Source organism: Gymnogyps californianus, chromosome 2, assembly GCF_018139145.2.
Source record: "Gymnogyps californianus isolate 813 chromosome 2, ASM1813914v2, whole genome shotgun sequence".
Classification (NCBI taxonomy): domain Eukaryota; kingdom Metazoa; phylum Chordata; class Aves; order Accipitriformes; family Cathartidae; genus Gymnogyps; species Gymnogyps californianus.
In genome coordinates this window covers 129381048-129406566 of record NC_059472.1, presented here as the reverse complement: position 1 = coordinate 129406566, position 25519 = coordinate 129381048, and the positions used below count along the sequence as shown (strand labels likewise).

General features: G+C 39.4%; 1 protein-coding gene across 1 annotated transcript in view; it reads left to right on the top strand.

Moving 5' to 3' along the window:
* CHN2 (chimerin 2) overlaps positions 1–25519 on the top strand; it is a 164422-nt gene that overhangs the window by 42780 nt on the left and 96123 nt on the right. Inside the window, exon 2 of the mRNA XM_050892000.1 lies at positions 25005–25043. Within this exon, the coding sequence (XP_050747957.1) occupies positions 25005–25043 (39 nt within the window). The remainder of the gene's footprint in view (positions 1–25004; positions 25044–25519) is intronic.

Here is a 25519-nt window from a genome sequence, read left to right as displayed (position 1 = left end):
GTCACAAACTTATTTCAGTGTAACAATTTCTGTTTGTCTTTTAAACCTCTTATCATCTCACAACACTTTTATTTGAAGAGCAGCATTACTAATTAGTATACATGTGATACTGAAAACACTGGTAGGCAAACAGTGCTGAAGAGCCAAGAGAGGAAGGATAAAACACTTTTATTTGCAATTCACAATAATTACTTGCTTTTCTTAAATTGAATGAATGGCAGTGGCCTTGTGGATGCAGAGCAAAATGTGTGATGCCATTTTTCTAAAAGTTTATGGCTTTAGGAGTATCTCAGGATTGGAGAAAGGGAAGCAGGAGGGAGAAGGACTTTTCAAAAGCATTAGACAAAAACATTTCAAAAGGTATTTTAGGGTTAGATGATTACAGAATTAATACTGATGATTGTTAGAGCAACTGCAAGAACTCTTTAAAATGTCACTATTTATTCTGAGTTCATTTTCCTCTGAAGGAGGCTTTCAGGAAAGATTAGAGGACTTTGAGGTATAATTTGATAAAATTTACTGTACTGTTTTAGGAGTGAGGAAGCCTCTTCGGTAGCAGTGCGGAGGTCAGAGTGATTTTTAAAATATAATCTAACTTTTTGTTATTGGTAGAAGTTTTTTTGCTTAGCTGTATGGCCTTTTCCTTTCTTTAAAAGAAGCTGCAAGGAAAGGTCAGTTGAGGGAGTACAGCTGATGCCTGCTGGGAGGGGGACATGGCTTGGCATACAAAATACCTGGTCATTAGGACCCTCCCCAGAAGGATCTGAGTGCTGTAATTAAAAGCAGTGCTATATTTTTGTATGCAGCTTCAGTTCTGGTAAGTGCTAAGTATCCTCAATTTTAACTGTACTCAGATCTGAAAATGATCAGTCGCGGGAGCAATTCATGGTCTTACACGTTCTGGACCCTGTACCTTGTCAATCTTTTAATGACATCTACTCTGCGTCTTGACCTCTACCCCTTGCACGCTGATCTCTACAAAAAGGACTAAAAGACTGTTCTATTTAATAGAAAGGACATAGCAAGAAACCCTAGATAGGTCTGAAAGAAGAGAGCTGTCAGTAATACATGGGATTTGATTCAAGATCAGGTACAGTGCTCTAGTATTTTATTTTCTCTATTTCTTTCTTACTCCAGATGTTGTACTGTGTTAAGTGCCAAGTGAGGCAGCATGTCTTTGTTCTTATTTTTGCCATCCTAACCATTTAAAGCTAAGTTTGGGTCAGGAATGAGAATAATCTTCTGTTTCCTTCCCTGTCATTAGTGGGGCTTTGAGCACTGAATGGCTTTTCAGGAGAGTTATGCATTTCCTTTTGTTTTCCTCCCTAGCAGAGTGGAATAAGCTACAGGCTGGTGAATTTTGTTTCACTGAAGCATTCATCTTGGAAAATAAAACGAAAGCTGTGCCACAAATCCAGCCCCAAGTATCCAGTCTAGGGAAAGGCCAATGTTTGATAATGGTCTTATGGGATCTAATGGGTCATGTGGCAGTTCCCATTCGCTAGAGCCATCTTTGTGAGGGTAGCCTGACCTTCTGCAGACCTGGGAATGGAGAGGAGAACATCTTCAGTAAATGGGTATCACATGAGAGGAAAAAGTAAAACTTCATTATTGTCACCGTTCAGTTCATCTGAGGGAAAAACATGCTCTGATATCAAAATCAGTGTTGCTAATTGTCATTTAGTGTCACCCTTTTCAATTTTCTTTGTTGAAGCATGTGCCCACTAAAAAATGAGCAAATGTTCCTCATGAAGGGAACTTCTTAAACTCAGGATTTAGAAACTCAAACAGTGATTTCCTGTCTCTCTGTCAAAAGAAATCATTTTAATTATTTACAATTCTGTTCTCATTTCCTACCTTTGTTTTAAAAATAGTCAAAAGAATTCTTAGTTGAAATAAGTATAGATACAGATAATTTTTGAGCAGAGCTACACAACAGCCAACATCTAATTTATAAAACACAGATAGTGGGGCTGAGTTGCAGGAGGCTTTGGGGGTTTTTCTTTATGTTAGATACGTTAAATTCCTTTGGCATATTTTGTAGAGGTCCTAATGTTAATAGGAACTTTGACTATGTAGCAACAGCAAAACATGTAGCAAAATTTTGTGTTGTGGATTGGAAATTAATTTTCCTGTGGTGATTTCACATAAATTAAAACTCTTGAGGGTCAAATTTTGCACTTCCCTGAAAGCAGTTTGATGTGTGTGTATTCATCCAGGGATTGAAATTGATCCCATGAGATCTTTTCTCTGTCAGCATTCTCTTAATTCATGTGGGCAATAGGATTTCAGTTTTAGACAATTGGAAGTGCAACCTTGCTCTGAGCTATCTAGATAAAGTCATGCATATACATATGTGTTGTGCATCTCCTTTGTGCACGGACACGTTCAGGACCTCTTCATAACCTTGGATGAGAAATTCTTGACTTTAGAATAACTGCCCTTCCACAAGTCTGAAAAATTTAGTTAAGCAATATTTTTATCTAGTATTTGTCTTTTATCTTCTCTTCCAGCACACAGTCACATAGCAGATTCTGTGCTGTAGAGGTAGAGATAAAAATCCTCTCAAAACCTCCCCCATGATGGACCACTTGTCATACTGTTCTGAAATGGCTTCTTCCCTATGGTAGGAGTGGAGAGATGTAGCTGCCTTAGTGGGAGGGGAAGGGAGCAGAAGAGGGGGTTTATTCCATCCATCTTACACAGGACTCAAACACACCTGGAAGCATCTCTCTAGACTGATAATTAAAGTAGCCTAAATGACTAGCTGAGACGAGATGCACAACTTCTAGATGGCTAAGTTGAGACAAATCCCTAGAAACATTTCATTATGCTCCCTCTGTCCAGGCTTAGTCTTTGGACAATCCGAGGCCTGATGGAGGGACCAAAGCAGTTTGTCTCAGCAGCTTACCAGTAAGTAGTGGGTTTGTGTCCAGATGTCCCAATGTACAGGTATGTCTTAAGTGTGGTAGAGATTGGATCAGATTAATCTGTTTTAAGTAAGTATAAATTACATGCCAGTCTGACCCATCATTTCTTTGGCAGGTTCAGGCACAAGAAGATAATGTTGATTTTATCTTCTTTGGAAAGAATATACCAAGCACTGCATCCCGTGGTATCGCTGACTTATTCTTTGTGGCTTTTGACAGGCTTTCAGCCACTGGATTATCTCTGCCAGTGCCACACCATCAGAACCTATTAGCTAAAGTTTAGGCTGTTCTTACCTCTTCATCCGCCATCATGACACCATTTTATTAGCTTTGCACTCTGTATACCTATGTGCATTGGATCTTGACTAATCAGCTAATTGGATCTTGTTAATCAGCTTCTAAACTGCTTTTGTTGGAGACTATTGGCTGAGTTGTTAAGACTGTCTTCAGCATGGTTGGCATTTCTGCTTGGATGTAGCATGATAAATTTTGAACTCCAGATCTGATGAATTTCACTGAGAAATGTAATGTGTGTCAGTGAGCTGGACCTGCCTCTGGTTGGAAACCAGGAAAAAAGAGGACAAGACATGAAACTTCTTGCAGCTGTTTGTAGAGCCACAGCTGGGAGGTGAGGAAGGTATGGAGTTCTTGGTGTGCTCAGGGAGCAATCCTGGCAGAAGCTAAGAAGCGTGCAGCTACTTACATAGCAGCTATTGCCACCACTGAAACATGTTGCAACTTTTTTTCCAGCCCATCTTCAGTTGCTTATCATGGCTGTCTTGCTGGAAGTAACTATTTTCTCAGATCTTCCCACAGATATGCTTGTTTAAGATGTTTTCTGACCTTGTTCCATCCAAAACAAGCTTGGTTAATTTATGCAGCCTAAAAAACACGGCTTTGTTTAACCCTACCTGCTGCACTTTTGGGAGCTGAGACATCTGGCAGGAAGGCTGTGTGAGGGAGCTGGGCAATCATCTTTTCATTGAATCATAGAAGGGTTGGTTGGAAGGGGCCTTTGGAGATCTTGAATCAAAACCATTTCCAGCACTATATCTGGTGAACCATGGCTTTGTCCAGCTTAGTCTTGAAAATCTCTAAGAATAGATATTGCACCATCTCTCTGGGCAGCCTGTTCCACTGCTGCCCAGAATTTTGTTTAATCATGTTTGTCCAATCTGAACCATCCAAGCTGTAGTTTGTGATGTTTGCCACTTGTTGCATTGTCTGCTACTACCGAGGAGAGTCTGGGTCTGTCATCACTCCAGCTGCTCTTTAAGCAATTGTAGGCTGCAATTAGATTGCTTCTTGGCCTCCTCTTTTGCCACACTAACAAAGCCCAGGTCCCTTAACCTCTCATTGTGGGTAATGTGCCTTCTGTATGGTGTTTGTATTATTCGTGAAGAAAGCACGCTGTTGGTTCGTATTCAGTTTGGAGTGCGCCATGACCCCCAGGTCATTTCAGCAAGGCTGCTACACAACCAATCAATTCCCAGCCTTCAGTGATGTATGGAGTTAGTCTGCCTCAGACACCGAACTTCACACTTCTTGTTGAACATGATGAAGTTTCTGTTGTCCCAGTCCTCAGTTTATCAAGGTCCCTCTGAACTGAATCTCTCAGGGAGAGATTAAGCTAAACAGTAATTTACTGTTGCCCACAAAGCTGCTGAGGGGTCTGTCTTATCACTCAAGTAGTTGATGAAGATACTGAACAATATCAGCCCACTGTTGATATTGGGGTACTCTGCTCATTACTGGCTGCAAAGCAGTTGTAAAGCCATTGATTATCACCCTTCAGGACTGGCAGTCTGACCAACCAATTTTAAACTGACCTAAGAGTCTGTTCTTCTAGCTCTTAATTCCTCAACTCCCAAATGAATATGGGAGGGTCACAGTGTCAAAAACCTTGATAAGTCAAGGTATATTGCATCCACCTCTCTCTCCTCATCCACATAGCAGGTCATTTTGTTACAGAAAGCAGTCAGCTTGATCAAGCATGGTCTGCCAGTGTTGACTGCTTTTGATTGCCTTCTTGTCCTTCGTGTGTCTGGAAGTGGACTCCAAGGAACATGTACCCTGCCCTGTCCAGGGACTGAGGTGAGGCTGACCGGCCTGTTGTTCTCTTGGTCCTCCTTCTTGTCTTTCTTAAAATAAGCATAATATCAGCATTTTTCCGGCTGCTGGGGACCTACCCTGATTGTGTGCATTTTTTCATACATAATGGCCACACAATCACATCAGCCAACTCTTTTGGCACCCTTGGATGAATCCCATCCAGCCCCAGGTATTTGAATAAATACATCAAGTTTTGCTGACGAGTCCCTAACCAGTTACTTCCCCACTGTCAACTGCTCATCCCTTTCCCAAACTGCAGAGGTACGTGCAGAGGTCTGGAAGCAAGCTTTTCCATATTGCCTGTCAGTGTGTTGTCTACCCCGTTCATCTCTGAACCTACATTTTCCCTGAACTTCCTTTTGCTGCTGGCATTGCTTGCAGAAGCCCTTCTTGTTTCCCTTTGCATAGCTGGCTGATTCAGCTGTAGCTGGCCTTTGACCTTCCTGATGTTAACCCCTGGTGACCGAGCAATGTGTTTGTACTCCTTCTCTGTTGCCTTTTTAACCAGCAGAACTGCTTCTTGGAGAGGATATGTATCTGCATCTTGGGTGTTCATTAAAGCACAGGGAAGCTGGAAGTGCACAGACGGTGTTCCCGTCGCTCTCCCTTCAGGGCAGAGGAGTGCCTGCTAAAGATACCATCTTAATATTTACAACATTTCAGTCACCTGCTTTTGTACACATGTAGCAGGTCATGAGAAACTATTGCTTTCCATATCCCTGATGGCTATTTACAGTATGACTAATTTATCTCACCAAGCACTCTATTATAAATATGTATTATATTAGGATGCTGGTGTAAATGGCCATGTTGTTCAGAAGAATTGCTCTGATTCAACATAATACTTTTACAGTTATACTACAGTGTTACTGCTTTTGAATTCAGTGCAGTTAAAGTGTCATAAAATTGAAATATAGGAAGTGAACCTGTCTAAAGTTTGCCTATTTTTTTACTTCAGAGACCAAATAATGGCAGCTGGCTACATTCTGTATTTTAAAGTTAAGAAAAAGCAATGCATACATAAAACTTTTCCCGTGGTTATTCTGTGTGGGTACCGATGTATGCCACAGGATTGTTTATGTCCAAAGCCCTCCAGAGTGGGTATGAGGTAGCTCTCATGGTGTCATGTGGGAAGGAACCTCCTTCAGCTTGGTTGTCCTGCTCTCAAACTCTTCCCCTGAGCCAATGTTGTTGGCTGTTGTCGGAAATGGTGTGTTGGGTGAGACGGGCATTTGGTCTTCCCTTGGTAATGCCACTTTTTTGTTATTATGACTTTTATATCTTGATACTTTTAACTTTCTCTTATACATATTTAGTTCAAGTGAATGTGTTTTCTAGTACATTTTATTAGTAACTAGAATTTGTCAAGAGGATGGATAAATAAATAATGTTGTGAAAGCTTTTTCAAGTCAAACTTTTGGCGCATCTGTTTGTTTTGTAATGCATTAATGGCAGCACAAATGTCCACTATTTCCTTAATTGTATTTCTTATTCAAGCTGAAGTGGCTTATTCCTGGGTTAGTTTCTAGTACCAGAGAGTAACAAAAGAGCAGTTGACTTTGACCTTAATTCAGTTTACTCAGTGAGACATCAGTGTGCAAGGTCTGCTGCACAATTGTATTTCAGAATTATGTTTCTTTTAAGAAGACTATCTCAAAGGTCACAAGAGACACTTCTCGAAAGATTTTCAATAACAGCTTGTTTGCAAGATGAAATTCCAAATCAGTAAATGAATAATGAATAAAGCTGGAATTGGATATATAACAATAACTTTAGAAGAGGGTAAGGTAGACATGTCCTTGTCCAATTTGAACAGGGAAAAAAAGTACACGACTTGAAATCAGAAGAGACACCTGAACTGTACAGCTATTTGAGATTTTTCTCTTTCCTGGATAATTTTGTCTGTCCCATCATACTTGAATTTTTCTTTTTTTGTTTGTTGGTAGCTATTGTCTCAGTACTTCAGTTACTTCCTGCACTTATCTGCTCCTTTGTGGAGTTAGGGAATACTTTGTTATTCATGAGGAACTAAATCAATCATCACTTTCTCATGTCATCTTGCATTGCATCAGCTTCCTTTTTCAGATGAAATGGATGGGTGTAGCTGTCTATGGAGTCTAGCAGTGCTGTTTTCTGGCTTGGTTTTGGGTGCAGGTTGCTCAATAGTATTTCAAACATTTAAACACTGCGGTTAATTTATGTTTATCCATGCCAGTGCAAGGCTTGGAGTTTAAGCACCGTTGAGGTAAATGGGCATTTTTACTGCTGTGATGTCGTACCATTATCCCTACAGTCATAATTGTAAAGATTTTCATTTTTAGTGGAGCTGGGTAAGGATTAAGAGCATAAGCAGGAGAGAGGTGGGTTGTAGAAATATAACTGAGAGCATATTTTGTCCTGCCAGCATCCTATAATTGCTAATGATGCCTTAGAAGAAGTAAAAGAACTTGGGATTTTTGTTTCCAAGATTGCCAATTAATTTGTTTACTGGGGGGCTGAAGGAATATTTTATGGAGTACGAGAGCTGCCACGTAGCAAAAAATACCTTATCATTTCAAGTTTACTTTTCAGTCTGGAGCTGCATTCAGGTTTGAGTAGAATTGAAATTCTATTGAAACAGAAAAACTGAGACTTTCTCCAGTGCACTGTGTGGTCTGCTCCACTCTGATTTAGTTCCTTGATGGCGTAAGACTCTGCTACCTAAGTTAATACATTAATATTCATTGGGTACATCAGCATTGCAATGTTGGAGCCAATAAATTTTGGTTTAGTTTAAAATCAGAGATGATATTTTATACATTATGTTAGCATACAATTTTTATTAGCATATCAGCCTGTGAAAGAGTGATGCATTGCAGTAAAAAGCCAAGTATTTCAAGTTAATTGCTATTCCATTAAGTAGAAGTGGTGGTTTCAGCTTAAAAGAGTGTAGAGAAATGTTTGGATAATGAAAAGAGTGCTCAGAGTGATAATAACCGTTTGATGTAGTGAAGATGCCGGCTGAAAATACTCACCTCAGTGGTCAGAACTGAAGGTCCTCCGAAGCAGGTGGTGAGTTGGGCCTAGTCCAGCCTGCAGAAGCACTTACGGGATGAGCCCGAGAGGCAGCAGTGCCTGCCGCGGCCCCGTTGCGCTGCTAAAAATAAATAAAGAAATAAACAACCGCCAAGATAAACATTCAGCAGCAGGTTTGTCTGACCTGACCTGCTCTTTTTGTCCGGAACAAGTAGTGCAAGAGAGCAGAAACCACATTAAAGCGCTCAGTTAGAGGGTAGCTGGTAGAGGCAGGTGTGATCTAGCAGATTCTTCTGCGCCGTGCCGCCGCCGCCGGGGCTCTGCTCTGCCGGCGCGCTGCCAGCCTGCACGGACGAGCGGCTCTTCTCGCAGGGGCCAACAGCGAGGGCAGGGAATCAAGGCAGGCTGTTTTCTTATCCGCTTTCCTTTGCTCCTGCTCAGCCTTCTGCTGTGCTTTGGGCAGGTGTGGAGCCATCACTTTTTGGGACGTGCCACCAGGTGCGAGCACAGCCACTCAAGCTCCTTCTTGATTTCCTTCCACATCCACACCCTACGGCTTCTTAGTTCCTCCACCATGGAGGAGCTGCAGCTGAAATCAGAGTGGAGGGAGGGAATTCAGCTCCCGCTGCCTGCTACAGAGTTGTCCATTTGGAAATGTTGAAGGAAAGCTCCTGAGACTCATTTCGACTTATAATGCAACAACAGTTTTCTTCCCTGTACCCCTCTTCAATGATGCTCTCAACAGCTACCATTGATTTCTGTGCCCCAGGTGGAGCACTGCAGCACTACAGGGCTATTTTTGTTGGATTAGAAATATTTACTCCACTGAACTTTGCACTGAAGATTGGATTTGTTTACTTCTGTCTCCCTCTCTTTCTACCTTGCCCCTGCTTTGTGCCAGTGTAGAGCGCCGCTTGTTTTTGAAAGTGCTCTATTATTTGAGGCAGCAGAAGTATTTGTGGCTCATTTTATGATGATGTCTAAAGGCCAGATTTGAACTGGGATTCTGCTGCTGCACAAAGCTCAGGGCAAGGTGGCTCCATCCCCAGGAAAGCTCAGAGAGGCTGGGAGAAAGACTGTGTTGCTGTTCTCTCTCTTACAGGGATGGAGAGTAACACAGGGAGCATTTGGAAGAGTTAGAAATTAAACTCAGTGTCTGAAGTTTCAGTACTGTCCTTTAATTGCAAACCCATCCTTTGTCATTTCAGGATGTCAGGGTGTTCCCTCCTGATACGTCCCTGGGCTGTGTCACTGGTTTGTCTTTTGTCTAGCTGGACCTGTGAAACTCTGAATAAAAAATTGGTAAAACCACAAAATTTATTTTGGAAGTCAGTGCAAAGAGGGAAGAAAACTTACTGATTATTCCATATACTTTTATATGAAAAATCCACTGATCAAAAGAGTTGTATTGAGTGTGTGAGATAGAATACACAGATCACACTTGTAAAAATAAAGACTGAATCTTAACAAGTATATAAGGTAGAGAAATCTAGGCTGGTAAACATATATGAGCATATTCAGAAAAAAAGAAGGACTTCGATGAACATTTTCAGCTATACTAGGACATAACCACTGGAACTCATCCATTCTTAAATCTGATTGTATAGTACTGGTGTTTGGTCAAGGCTGCTGTGTTTTACTTTTGTTATAGGTAAAGATTCAGGTTTCAGTTCTGAAATAAGGTTATCGTCACAATATATGTGGATGAAGGAATTGGACTTAAACTGGATTTGAATTCAAAAGTGTTTGATACTGCTTCTAGCCTGGGATTTTGGTAGGTTTTTAGCTTAGCTTTTAAAGAGGTTTTTAGTAGGGTTTTTTAAATCAGGTTAGATATTTATTTCAGTGATCAGCAGAATCTGTGTTCATCCAGTGCTGCATAGTTTGAGGAATATACTTCTGTAGTTCTGTAGGTCATTTTAATCTTTACTACTTTAGCGGTTCATGTAAATTCTGCCATAGGAGAATACTTCTGTAGATCTGGACATGGGTGCAAAAACCAAGTGCCCTTTCAGTGGCAAGAGTTCTGGACTGTAAGGGGTAAATTAGAGAGTGGCTGGCTCTGGCTACTATTATGTAGTGCATGAATAAAATTATTATAATTGATAAACCTAAGTTCTTGATACTTCAGTGTGAGGTAGAGTACATTGCAGTCACTGGTACTGAGCTTACTGAGAGGAGCGTGAGAACCATCTGCTGTTAACACCATGGCCGCTGGGATTTCTGAGCTCACGATGCTTATATATAATCCTGGACAGCTCTTTGGCTGAAATAAATCACTCCCACCCTACTGAAATCAATGGAGCAATTGTAAGTTTTATAAATCAAAGTTTGGTACTCTCTGATATAAAAATTTTTATTGAGTTGGAGTATCATGGAGGTCTCACTCAGTTGTAGGCTGCATTCATTTTTTACCTCCTAGGAGATGTTTTTTTAGTACTGATTATGCTACTTTATTCTCACTTTCATTCACTTTTTGATAAATTTAAAGCTAATGCATATTCTGTAGCACTTTGTCAGTAAACCATGCGAGTATTTGTCACCTATTGTTCAGAAGACAATAAAGATAGTCATTTAGATGCAGAATAAGTGGTGGAGGAATGTAGTACACCAGTCTAGGATATGCAAAAAGTAGTATGCCTGCTAGGCTAACACTTCTGTACAGCAGCAGGAGCAGTTGGCACAGCTCTGAAATGCCAGTTGGAACTGGTGCAAAAAGACACCTGTACTTTGAAGGACATTGCAACTTAAAGTTGAATCTGTTTTAAGAGAAATCATAAAAGCTGCAAAGACTTTCTGCAGAGCTGGCATCAAACCATTTTGGCACCTAATCAGTCATCTCTTCCATTGTTATAAAGCCATTGGAGCATTTTCAAGTGAGTGTTTTGAGATTAGCATTTGTACAAGGCTCTCCTGCTACATTAAAAGTGCCTGCAATGCATTTCTTGGGGAGGTGTGATTTGCAGCTAATGATCACGAAGCACCACCTCACGTTGATTTTTTGTTAGTGCTTTTGCGCACGACCGCTGAGTTGTTAGATGGAAGCTCACATTTCACGGCTCCTTTTAGCCAAGGGTTATGTCACCGTAAATCGTCTGCGGCAGAACTTGGCGTTCTACTGAATTTCACTGTCTAATGGCACCAATCGTGTGCCTTGTGGACCTCATCAGATATACATGACTGCTCTCAAATCTGGCCTCCTCACTCCAGTAGGGACTGAGTTTTGGACCCTAATGAGTGAGAAGCTGGGAGGAAATGTGGTTCTTCTAGACAATAAATTAGTTTCAGAAAATAAGCATTTCTCTATTGAAAATGTTTACCATTTGGGGACTCTGGATCAGACTTTGCACAGCAGCAGTGTAAGTAAATTGACTGGCATCAGATAAAATCATGCACTGAAATCAAACTGTCAAGCAATACAGTATAGGCATGTCTTTGAAAATAGAGTGAAGTCAGTGCTGTTCTCTGGTGCACCTTAAGCAGGGAAGGATATGCTCAGGGTGAGCTGCAGTTTGCTTTTGAATAATTCACTCTTCAGTAGAAATAAGTTATTACAAAACCTTGATCCAGAATAATTTTATTATTTATGTGATGTGTCACTTCAATAAAAATGTAACATAAATGTATTGACGTTGTTTTTTCTCATGCTCTCAGAAGGAACTAAATCTCCACCATTTTTCTTAACATTTATAAGCAAAGCTTCCTAATGTAATAATAAATCAGCTGAAGTTATCCCTAGTGTGTTTGTGTGATGCGCCGTGCTTCTTAAAATTTTTTTCTTTGTTTTTAACACCATCTTCTTCTGTTTTCTAGCTATCTTTGCATTGCATTCAGATGAAACTATTCTCTTAATAGTTAGGGGAGGATGCTGTGACTGGTACTTATGACTGACCCAGATAGCCCTCCTGTTACCCTTTTGCTTTTCCATCCCTTTTCCTTTTATCGGTTGGATGTTTGCCACACACTATAATCACAAGCACTTTTAGGTCAGCAACTGCTGTGTTTTATTTTTAAACTGGACTTGTTAGCAGTTGGACATAACACCAAACCTGATTTTGGGTTCCAAATGCTGCCATAATGGGAGTATTTAATGATAATAAAATGCTTTGTTTCTGTCTCACTTCGAGTTCCACCTAATCTGACTAAGCAATCAGCAGTTAGTAGGCAGATCTAAATGAAATATGATTACTCTATAAAAGCGTTTAAATTTGAATAGCCTTTTATTTAAGATGCATAAGCATTTTTCCAACATTTGGTCTGTTAGGCAAAGTATATGCTGTAAAAGAAGCATTTATTGCTCGCTTGTAAAAATAAAATATAATATTGGTAAGTTAGCTGGAAGCTTGTAGATAACTCTAAAAAGATGACAAGGTAAGATAAGCAGTAGAGCTAAGCTGAAATTGCTCTGGAGGTCTTTCTGAATAGCTGTCAGTTTTATGTTCTCCTAACACAATAAGGCACTCCCAGGAGGTGGGAGTCTCATGGGATAATTATTCTTCTGAGGTTTAGATTGGCTTTGCTATGCCTTTTCCACAGATGGGTAAGACTGCCTTGTAATTATTCTCCTCCTCTTTCAGTACATTTTTCTAATGTAGAAATTAATAGAATTAATTTTGTATACATGCACTGTAATTACATTACCTAGCATGTTAATGAATTTCAAGTAATATTGAATGCTATCAGATGGCAATAGTAAGTGGTCCAGTTAGCTTTTTTCTTACAAATTGTCTCACTGTGCTTGCCTTTTGAGATGTGGGTTTTTTTAATATTCGGGTCTATTTTCTGCTGTCATAAGTGGGCATATTTACTCTCTCAGCCTGGTTTACCTTTAACTATCCTTGAAAATAACAAGCAAAAGAAGTAAAAGTTTAAAATCAATGTATATTTTATAATTGTTGAATATTTTTATAGTTCCTGGTGCACGAAGCTGACACAGTTGCTCATTATCTTTCTGTGAGCGTCAAATAATGTTGATGAAATGAAGGAAAAACTTGGCAAAAACTCAGCTTCATTTGGGGTGGCTTGCAGGGCAGCACACTGTCTCAGTCATTAATTACAAACTTTTGGTGTTGCCAGTAAACCCGCAGACAACCAGCAATCTCAGCCTCTGGATTCTCAAGACAATCTATATTTTGGGAGATTTAGCTACTAGGATGATCTGACAAGCTCTGACAGGCTTTCCTGTATGATACAACAAACATATAGGAAAAGCAGGAAAATCTTTTAAAAAAAATGTTTCACGTGGATTGGTGTCTTTACAAGATGAAGTATCCATCCTAGCTCTGATGGTGGTGGAGATGAGAGTGTTAGCTTATCTTTTTACCCAGCTTTCCTGTGCCCCAAGATGGGAGCAGAACTGCGGGGCGGTGGTTGCTACTAAGACTTGCAGTTCTTGCTTGGCACCAACCCTTCCCCTTAGCTGAGAAAAATTGCATCATATTGCTTTGGAGATTTGCCAGATCTTTCCAAAGGAAAGGCTTGAATTTGTTTTGTTCTCCTCTCTCTGTGCTCCGGAGTAACATTAGTCAGTTTTGAGTCTCTGAGCGTGTAGACACACGTTCGTTCTTTGGGAGTCAGAAAATACTTGAATGTGAACCTTTTTTGGTTAGATGAAGACCGGTATGTTATCAGAGGAACAAAGCTCTCCTTGGTTTCATTACTAGGAAGCAATTGATGGAAAGCATCCTTTTTGTGTCCATAGCTATTGATCTGGCAGTGTACTGGTACCTCCGTACGTGCCCTGGGAGCTTAGACACAGGGACGAAACGGCTCCTGTAATTCTGCAGTGCGTTTAGCCGGGTTTCATCGTCAAGGCTGTGATTATGTCACGGCATTTAAAGAATTCTGAATCATTTGCTGTTTAAAGAGGAGACTGTGCTGGGTCATAAAGATCAGCTGCTGATTTTGGCCCACAGAAAAAAAATGAGGATATCTGACATCTAAACTTTATCATTTGGAGTATAAATCACAGTAGAAAGTGTACTTGCTTACTGATATTGTATTGAATATTGGTTATTATTTAACTGCTGGAAGCTTATAGCAAATATATTTGCTGAGCTTTTGATGAATATTGCTTCTTTTCCCTGTGCTTCTGCCATGAAATATATTAAATATTATTGTGCCAAAACCATACCCTTATTCGTAATTAATTGACCTCACACAAAGTGTTTTAGTGGGATGAGTTAGAGGGTTTGTTCAAAATTGTGGCACCTGTGTGTATCTTTAAAAATAACTCCAAGGAAGAGGATATTTTTTCTTACTGTACTGATTTTATGATCAAAGATCTGACGGATGAGCCTTTAAGTACTGGCTTGACTGTCTTCTGAGTGTATCTGCAAGATAAGTGGTGTATAGTGGGTGAGAAACAAATTTTCTTTGTGATTTCTACAAGGGTGAAAAACAATTCCCGAAAAGTTACCTAGAAAAATTGTGCTTTCTTCTTTGTAATTTATTTATGTAAAAATAACTAGCCTATCTCTGATAATACAGAAGCAAAATCCATTTTTACATGGGAATTATTGCTTTCATGGTGTTTGATTTACTTATCACATATAAAGAAGCTTCATGTGTTCTAAGACACTTAAATACAGTATTCTTGTATTATATGCATCTTTAAAATTTGCAAAGTAGGAAATCAGGATATTAGCCAGGCAGCAGTCACATTTTCCTTTATACATTACGAGTGGCTAAATTCTGTCCTCCCACTCAATGCCACTGGAGGCACTCATACGTCTGTCCTGTGAGCACTGGTTTGGATTTGTTTTGATTTGACAATGAAAATGTTAGAGACACATGGGATTTGCCTCATAGGACATGCCATTAACCAGTGTTTCTCTAGGGAAAATGCAGTCAACGTTGCAAGTTGCAAAGCAAAATTGTCAGCCATGCCCAGGCATTGGGATATTTTGCACAGCCCTGTTGGTTAGTTTGATAAAACTTGTGGAAGACCTAAGTGTATTTTAAATTTTATAGTGTTTCATGCAAGGTATTTTGCAAATATAGGATACTGTAAGAACTCATTATCAACTGTAAAAGTGCCAGGCTGCAGTAAAAAGCTCTTGGAAGAATTACAGACTTCCACAAGGCAATTAAAATTCCTCCTGAGTAAGGAAACAATACATAAACCATATTCTTCTGAGAGGAAATAGTCCATGATAGTTTTCTAGTGATTTTAAATACTGGTAGTAACTCTCTTATTGCTAAGATTGCAGGGAGGAAAGTGTAGTTACATAGACCTTTCTAAGACATAAGAATCTTGTCAGCAGAAACATATTATTTTGGAACCAAATTTTAAGACGATAAACATTTCTCTGTTACTTAGATCCAAATTGATAACTGCAGGAACAGCCGTACTGGGGGAGCAGTTAAATGGTGGGTGGCGATACAATAGAAAAGACTCGTGAAGTCTTTGTCCATTTGTACAACATATTTGAAGAGAAGATGGGTGCCTCAGTAATAGCTGACATCATTGATTAATCAAAAGTATTTTTTTAAAAGAGATAAATTGAAGATCCAGAAACTAACTTCACATAAAACAATAATTCAGTTGGTCTTGAATGTAATTGACACACTTAGATAAAACTGTCCACCAAAGAATGTAATTAAAAATGTCATGTTTTTGTAACAGGGGAAGTACACAGGTACAGTATTGCTTCTTATCCCAGGAGCCCTGATTATTCAGTTTTATCAGAGAGCTGTGGGAATGATTAATATGCTTTGCAGGTGGGTCGTGTTTTTCCTGTTTTTCATGCTTTAATGTATAGAAGCAAATATTGCAGCAATACTGCAGGACCTGTAAAGGAAGTCAAAGAAAAGTCTAATTATTTGCTAAACTTTTATTCTTCTGTAGGTTATTATGCATGCTCTGGATGGCAGAGTAGTTCTCATTTCTGATGTCCAAGGCTTGAAATTGTGTTTAGGGTGCAGAGTTCAGTAAGGTCCCTCGTATATGAGTAGCCCATGCTGAGTACAACGCATTATGTGATTTTTATAAGTTAATGCTTACAAAATGTAACTTCTGTAATGTAAATTCTCTGAATCACAGCTTTGCTGAGCGAGATGAATTACTGGGTTTCCACTTGATTCCGAGTCTGCAGTTTCGGCCTTTAAAAATACTTATATTTCTGTATCCAGAGAAGGGCGAATGTGGGGCTGGATGGGGAAGATTGAGATGATCTCTGAAAAGCTGTTGAACAGCCTCCACAGTCAACTGCAGGACTAGGACCACCTCATACCCTTGAATAGTCAAAAGCAAACACTTGCCCCCTTGCTTAGAGACATGATAAAATGACACATGTCAAAAATAACTGAGTTACCAAAAGCAACGATTTGGATTTTGCTAAAGGTTAATAAGTTTTCAGAGAATGTGCTGGCTCCTTTGACAAGCCAGATAAACGGGCATCATGTCAATGTATGAGTGCATTTCTGGAACGGGGAATGTGCTGACACTACTTCAACATAAATGCTCTAATTGAAATACTTCATGGTGACCCTTTTAATGCCACTTTTTGGCATTATTGTGGCTATTTCAGTCACATGCTTTTTCATACAATGCCTGGACTGCTTTGCTGAGTCCAGGGATCATTGGCTGGAGGGGGGGGGGGGAGGTTTAGGATGCAATAAGTAAATGACTGGAAATGCATTGCCACACTCTGCACAGTGATAAAATGACTTCAGCGGAGCTCTTCTCATATATGCCAACTGATATCTGGTCTTGATTTTTAGCCAGGAACTAACTGGTCATTAGTTAGAAGCTAAAGTATATCTGTGTAAGATAGGAAGTCTGCTAATGTGATGTGATTTGACTTATGTCATGTGTTTATTCCTACGAAGGAAATGTCAGTCTCTCAGTCAGGCAGAGCCCTGATTGTGCCATTTTAATGTCTTGATACCTCTGTTTTATAGATTAAAAACATGAAAATGTGAAAATAACCGTGTTACATTTTAATTACACTGGCATTAGTGTTAAAATAGAGAATGGTAACAAGCACTGGGGTGTAATTTTTAGTGACCAGATTAAATTTAATGGCAGCTACTAACTTAAACAGATTTTTGGCAATCAAGCATGAAGGAGATATTTTGTGATTTTTTTCATTGTCTACCTTTCTAGTTTTTAGACACAAATCTTTAATGACTGGCATGAGGAAATTCTTCATTGTCGCTCTGCAAACAAAATGAAACAAAGCACCAAAATCATGGAGGCTCTTAAATGCCATCCAAGGTCAAATAGATTCAGTGTGATTCAGCATTAAAAAGAACCTACCTGCCTAAGATTAGGCAGTGTGAATACCCCTCTGCACTCTTAAGTCTTACAGATTTCCCAGGAAATATTTAAAGCATTGGGAATATTTGCATCAGCTTACTTAGACCCCCATCAGGTTCTTGGATTTGCTCGCTGGAAGAGCCTGTTTAATTCTATTTCTTGAGCCCCATGCAGTAGCCCTAAGAAAGACTAGTCTCCTAAAGAGACTTCTAAAACTAGAATAGTACAAATACCCTTCCCTTTTACGCTTCTCCTATTGCTGTTCAGAACCCTGCTTATTCCTTCTCTCCATTTCCAAATTTTGAATGATATTTTCAATGCTTTTAATTCTCTTTAAATCTGTGCAGAATAGAAAGGCAGATTTTTTAATTAAATGGGATATTGCTCCAATTGGATGGTCATAGCCGGCTGAACACCACTCACCAACTGCAGAACATGGCTCCTTAAGCTTTTGTTCTACAAGTTTAGCTGTGGATTCAAATAATTCAAATCTCCTGTGATCTGTTGGAGTAGGTCCTTAATAATTCACTTATTTCACAGTCGTATTTTATTTGATACTTGATAACTCTTCTAAATTATTAAATTTACCTATTTGCACGATCTTTCATCTGCATTTTAGTAAAACAGACATGTGCATTAAACAAAATTATCCATGGACTGACCACCTGTCTATTGGTGAAAAGATGCTGTTTTGAAATCTGAAGCAAAAGCAGGAGAGAGCACAATTTGGAAAGACTCTGATTCGTAGAACGGACTAAATGAGCTACCTTTACAGCAATGGCTTCTAATAGCAAGTTTATGGTAGGCAAAAGCAAAAGATACAAAATAGCTGTCAATTTATATTGTGGTTATTAAAAGCTTACTGTTTCAGTCTAATTGCTGTGCAAGAGGGAACTACACCTTTTGTGAGCATTTTTTGACATTTTAAATTACACACTATTGCTGAATCTTTTTTAAAAAGAGAAAAGCGCAGTGGGAAGCACCCATCATCTGAATTAATACACCAATTATAAACTATGTTGCAAATAAACAATTTGATCATTTCTGTTTCTGTGCCTTACGCTGAAAGTTGAAGTGTCTCATTAAAACGAAAGCTGAAGTCTCATTTTTTAGCTGTCCATGTACCAATGACGAGGAAGTTTAGCGATAAAGCTGGCAACTAGTGACTCCTCCATGGGCAACTGTGCATTCTGAATGAAACATTCAACAGAGCTTTTGACATGCTGAAATGTTTCAACAGTACGTTGCTAATTATTAACTGCAAGAGAATTAATTTTGCTTTTCAAAGGAACAGTGACTTTTCAGGAGTTAAAGAGAGGTGCTCATTTGACAGTATGATTATTTGCAACTTAAAAAATAAGAACGTTCTTTCTCAAAGTGTAGTCAGATGTGCCTGCAGGGACAGTTGCTGTGTGTAATAGAAGCAATCATAATGCCCAAAGGTATATGCCAAATGACAATCAAACATGGAAAAAAGTGCCTATTTAAAATAGTTTGCAAAATGACTGCAATGTTGAGGTAGTTGTGTATGCATATATATTAATTGGTGAGAGGGCAAAATAAATGAAAATAGCCCTTCACCATCCACAAGATTAGCCATTAGGGGTTCAGATAAGACGAAAACGAGCTTCTATGATAAGTTTTAAGCACAGAGTGGAAATTAAATAATGCAGCGATGTTTTATGTGTTGAAAAAGAACTGACCTTATCAAAGAAGCCTCCTTATTACTCTTTCACTTTAATTTCCATACACCGATATATGCTGAGGACCGCCCGCCTGGAAAACAGCTTGGCAGAAAAGGACCCTGGGGGTCCTGGTGGACACCAAGTTGAAAGTGAGCCAGCCATGTACCCTTCCCTCGAAGCAGGCTGATGGTATCCTGGGCTGCATTAGGAGGAGTATTGCGAGCAAGTTGAGGGAGGTGATCCTTCCCCTCTGCTCAGCACTGTGGTGAGGCCACACCTGGAGTGCTGGGTCCAGTTCTGGGATCCCCAGTACAAGAGAGACATGGACATGCTGGAGAGAGTCCTACAAACGGCCACTGAGGTGATGCAGGAATTGGAGCATCTCTCCTATGAGGAAAGGCTGAGAGAGCTGGGACTGTTCAGCCTGGAGAAGAGAAGGCTCAGTGGGATCTTATCAAAGTGTATAAATATCTGAATGGAGGGTGCAAAGAGGACGGGGCCAGGCTCTTTCAGTGGTGCCCAGTGACGTGACCAATGGCAATGGGCACAAAAATGAAACACAGGAGGCTCTGTCTAAACATCAGGAAACACTTTTTTACTGTGAGGGTGACCGAGCATGGGCACAGGTTGCCCAGGAAGATTGTGGAATCTCCATCCTTGCAGATATTCAAAGCCATCTGGACATGGGCAACTGGCTGTAGGTGGCCCTGCTTGAGTAGGGGGGTTGGACCAGAATACCTCCAGAGGTCCCTTCCAACCTCAACCACTCTGTGATTCTGTGATGTCCATCCCCATTATAGTCAATTGTATAATATAATTCTGGCTGTATGAAGAAAAATACAAGAAAAATATATGTGCCTAAAGAGTACAAACACTGCTCATCTTTCACATAGCCTTTTACTCAACAGTTATATGTTATTGTTATATATATAATTATATATATAAAAATAAGAAAAATGTATTTAATAATATACGCTAACTTAATGTTTTGGAAACAAAGCTATAAATATGAAAGTGTACATGGTAAAACTATGAAAAATCTCTTTAAAGGAAATATACAAAAGGCATTAAAATACTAATAATTATTAGTCTTGGTCCTGAAAATAACAATAGAAAATGAAAAAATTAGTAACTAGACTTGTTCATCCGGTGAATCATTTATCTGCACACTGCCAGTAAGCCAGTGGCTTCCAAATTGGCTCTTCCTCACACACAAGTGTCTCTTCTTGCACACACAGGTCATAGTTTTAAAATTAGTTGTTACTGGAAAGGAAGTCTGAACTTCAGACAATGGTGGCAGAAAATCCAGGCTGAGGCAGTTCTGCCAAGGTGAACTGCAGAATATTTTTTATAATCCTTTCGTAAGGACAAAGGCAAAAAAAAAATCTTTTGTTCTCTTTCATAGTGGCTATGAAGAAATTAGCAAAGAATGACGGTCCTCCTTTAGTAGTTGTCCTGCTACTAGTCTGCATAACTCTCTACTGCCATAGGAATCATTCATACTTTTTAGAATATCTAGAACTGGGCATGGCGTATAGCTACAATATGGATATTTGTTACTGTTCCCCTTATAATTAGAAATGCCACTTATAAGTCAGAAATATTTGATTCATGTGACATAATTTGTGATCTTTCCTGTAAAAGAGAGTTTCCTCTTTCCAGTGCATTGCCAGTCTTGGTAGTCAGAAGAATCAAAGTTTTAGCTTAGTTGGTATCTTATTAGACCTGCTTTAGCTAGGTCAGTCCCAGTGCTGGTAGCACAAAACCACAAGCATTGGCATGACATCATCATCTGCACAAAGTACAAGGAAGTAGTAAAAAGCAATTCAGTCATTCCAGTGTCTTTCACAACTACATCCAGAAAGGTGTCACCTTTGGTACAGAGCCAGGCACAGTGAAGAACAAGGTCTGAAGTCCATGGATAACTTTAATTACATTATAATTAATGTAAGCCCATTTCTCAGAAATTGCTTAAGAATGGTTCTGAGTAATGTATTACTCATTTACCACCCATTATTTACAGAAATACTGTGTTCTGTCTTCATATTTCTTTAAAAAAAAATCTTCTCTTTTACTTTTTATCTGGCTGCTTAAAGCTTTGCCAACTTTTCAGTACTCCCTTTACTGTAGTCTTTTTACACTTTCTCAGCTTTACAGTGCTCCATCAGCTTTATGAAAATATTTTATTCCTAAGATGCTTTTCATCCTCTCTGCTCTGTGAAGAGTAAAGCAAATAAAGTGAAGAACTAACCTGCTTTTCCTTACTCCCACTTTCCAATTCCACAGTATCATTTTTGGTTTGACAATTTTCTCCAGTATCTTTTTGTGTCAATTATGCATGCAATGAGAAACCTTCTGGTAGCTGTAATATTCCCCAAGGGTCAGCGTTCCCCATTCCTTTTGCCTTTCTGTTTAGCATACAACTAACTTCTAGTTACTTTTTTAGGTCTCATAAATATTAACCTTCTCAACTAGTATGTTTCAAAGCTTTTAGTTAACAGTATTGCCTGTAATATTATTTGTGGAAGTCTCTCATGCTTTTTTGCCAGTTCTAGTCTTTCCAGTGAGTAATCCTTAGGTTTTCTGGTTTTGCTAAGGTCATTTCTGATACAGTATTGGTAAGACTTGAAATAATGAAAAAAACCTAAACTGGACATTCAGTAATTCTTTTACAGTGAGTCTCTCTAGACTCAGAAAGGTGTAGCATGGCTGGCCCTGGGACATTTTGTTGAGTTTTTCAGAACCGATACTCATCTTGTGCTCCGAGTTTCTCCTGTGACAACTGCTTTCAACTTTAGCTGGCTCAGTTTCTGAATTTAGACAAGAAGTCACCGTCGAAAGTGTGAACCCTTCAAGAGAACAACAATAGGAGATACCCTGTCTTATCACCTAAGAGTACCTCAGTGAACCGTTTTTCCTATGCTGCCAATCACAGTTGTGATAGGCATTATGATCAAAGTTCGTATTAGGAATATCATTTAATGAGAGATCAACGTGGGGCATTTGTCATTGGTTCCAAGTCTGATTTATTGATTGATTGGTTGATTGATTGATTGATTTTTGCTAAGTGGCTCAAAACTGAGGTCTGTGGTCCTTGCTGAGACCATTACCACGTGCAGAACTGAAGGCAGAAGCTGTGGGAGTTGAGGTGTCAGGTAACTGAGCTGACCACCCAAACTATTACTGGCAACTTCTGTGAGCCTGCTGTATTAAGTATAATGATGGAGAGTGGAGCACAATTTAATGAGTAGAGCTACCTTAAAATAAAAGAGGACTAATAAAAAAAGAAGCAGAACAGAAATCTCAAAAAAGGGCAAATAGTAGTAATCCAGTCTGCTCAGGTAGGATTTGTCTCATTTGACCCCTGACTTAACAAAGGCTGAAGTTTAGTCTAATCATCCAGGATGGGAGTCCTAAGACTTTATCATACAAGGAAGAGAGTCAGTGTATTTCTCTGGTGACTCAGATGTGGTAATTGCTATCCTGAGGCTAATTTCCACGCTGACAGCCATGTAGAATGGCATCTTCGGCTGTACATGGCTCATGTCTAGGCAGGGGCCCAGTGGCCTCCTTCCACAAAGGGAGCAAGAAGTCTATATCTGGGCTCCATTAAACATCTCCCTGATCCTTAAGCATGACCTCTGTCTCCAGGTTGTATTTAAACTAATTGTTCTTTATTTCCCTACAAATGGATGCCACCAAATGTCATACATGATGGCTTGACAATAAACAGTATTAATACTATTATTTATATGGAGTTTTGTTCCATGTGATTTAGGGACGTGTTATCAGCTGAAGGGATCACAGAGGATGTTTCAGTGCCTCATAAGGGCGAATGTGGAGCTGGTGACCCGTGGTTTTCCTCCGAGTGTGCTGCCCTTAAGAATTATTTTAGCTATTGAGGAATGGTTCTGTCCGCTCCTTCCTGGGCTGACAGATTCATAACCATGACAAATCTAGTGTAATCATCGGGAGTTTTGTTTTATGACTGTCTTCTGGATGATTGTTCTCCACCTAGGCTGCAGTGTTTCCACACCATCAGTCTGTCTCAAGCTAATGAAGCACTTCATGGCCACTTGTAGATCAGCTTTCACTGTTCAATTTACTGTGCTCTTTCTAATTAATTTGGAAGACTAAAGCAACAACTGATACTCGTTAGTTTTTCATTGTTTCTTCCACTATTATTTCCTTTTCTGAAGTCACAAGTATAGATAATCAGACATTTGCATTATCTCAATGTTTCTCCTATTGGAAAAATATATTAAGTGAACAAGCAAATTCAGAAATTATCTTGCAGTAGTGCAGAAGTATGACAGAGGAATTTAATACACAATATTATGGTGTTATGGTAAACTATATGTGGAGCAACAGATGTGTAGGAAAAAAAAGAGTAATGTATTACCATTATAATGCGAGAGGAGAAAAAATTGTCAGCTCTTGCATGAATAAATTTCACTGGTCTCATGAATAGCTTCATATAATTTAAAATAATCCTTCTGTATAATGAACTTGCAAGCTAATTACTCTTGGATTGCCACAGCATGGTATAACTCCGTCAGTCTGGGGGCGTTTTGAATTTTGCCAAAGTTGTGAAGTGGCTACAGTTGAAACTGGAATTGAATGGGTTTCCCGATCAATATATCTGCAAATTGTTGCAGGGTACTATTCCAGGCAGTAACTGTGATCATTGCTAGATTTATCCTTTTTAAAACAATAGAGTTAAAAGTGGCAGATGGTAGTTAAAGATTAACATTCCTAGTAAACAAACTTTTGCAGGGATATATTTAAAGTAGTTGTGTGTATATAAATAGACAAGGAGCATGAGCTATGCAACTATAATTGAATTACATTAGCATAACTTAAGTAGAAGTTTAGTAAATACCAAACACGTTAATTAACTTGCACAGTATTAGGAGGTTAATGACATACCCCCCATAAATGACTCTTCAAAGTGTTTGGCAACATGGCAGTTTAGAGCCAAACTAAGTACCCGGTACCCCACCCTTTGTGGCTGGTGTATAGTAATTTATTTAACTCCTACTGCTCAAGCTTGGCCTCTGCTGGGATTTCTGGAGGTTGAAGCAACAGCTTTTCTTGCGGAGAGCTGGAAACCTCCCTGTGGAGTGGGACCATGCGCTCACCGTGCCGTCCAGTTGCGCCTGTCTGCCTCCCAGCCTGGACAGCCCTTTTCTCGCTGGGCTCTTAACGTAGGGAGGGGGTGGTGTGTGGGTGTGTGTGTAGCTCAGGCTCTACAAACTTATACTTTTAAACACAGAAGCTCTGCTCCCTCTGCCAAAACTTTGCCCAGCAGCATTGTATAACTCTTGCACTAACAGAAGATACCAGCTCTTTTTGTGCCCCTTCAGTCGATAAGGGCAATAATTGTCTGTTTCCAATCGCAGGTTTTGCAGTCTTTCCTTTTTCTAACTTTTTATTATTATTTTTGGTGATGCGGTTTCTGGAAAGTATGCCAATTACATATTCTAGTGGGTTTAAGAAGTGTAATTGAATCTTGTTGTTGGAACTGTCAGGTCTGTGCATCGGAGTCCAGCCTAAGCTGTCCATCTTTTTAGATAAGGCATGTGTTACTCATTGATGTTTATTCTAAAATCTTAATAGTGGGGTTAGAAGCCTGATTGAAAACCAGTAGTGATTTGTCGGTTTATCATGTCAAGTAAAGTAAATAAACAATGTAATTACCAATCTAGTTAATTATTTTAAAAATACTGGTGAGTCAGGAAGCTATATGCAAATTGGTAAGAAATTAATTCCTGTTACATTTGAATAATTTGGAAAAAGCACATTGGATCCACAAGTGGTTGAAATTTATATTCTTCTCTCACATAGGAAACTGTACTGTAAATGAGCTAGCATCTCTCTTGGGAAAGAAATGTGAATTTTGCTGACAAGCTGAGGTCTCTCAGCAGAAAAATGCATGCTGACAGTTTGACCCAGTGGCCAATTGACTGATTTCTTTCCCCCTTTTTACTTGTGTTTTAGATGCTGAAGAATACCAGCCTCCAATATGGAAATCATACTGTGAGTATACGAGAAATTTTAATAATCTAAGTACCATACCAAGGTGTCACTGTTAGGTCTTTTCCCTTTCTTTGTTTAGAAAAAAGACATAAATGTACTAAGTGCTTGTAGAAATTACTGTCTGGGACAGCAGCGAAACCTGAATTTTTCTGGTTCTCCATGGAGCAAGTGCAGCAGGGTTACGAGTGCCAGACTTTCTGGGTTGCCTTACAGGTGTGCAAATCTTGGGTTTCACGATTTCTCTGCTGAGATTTTCAGGAAGGATTCCAGAGGTAGAGGTTAATGCTTCATGTGTTTACTAAAGGTCAGGCTTGAGTATACTTGTCTTTTTATATGGGTCACCAAATCACTTTAAGATAATAATATTTTTGATCCTTAGCAATAGGAGCTGATTTTTGAAGTTGTGGTTTAGAAGTTGGAGACACCATTATCAGTTCTTTGAACCTTCCTGTCTGCCTTTAGAAAAATAATTTACA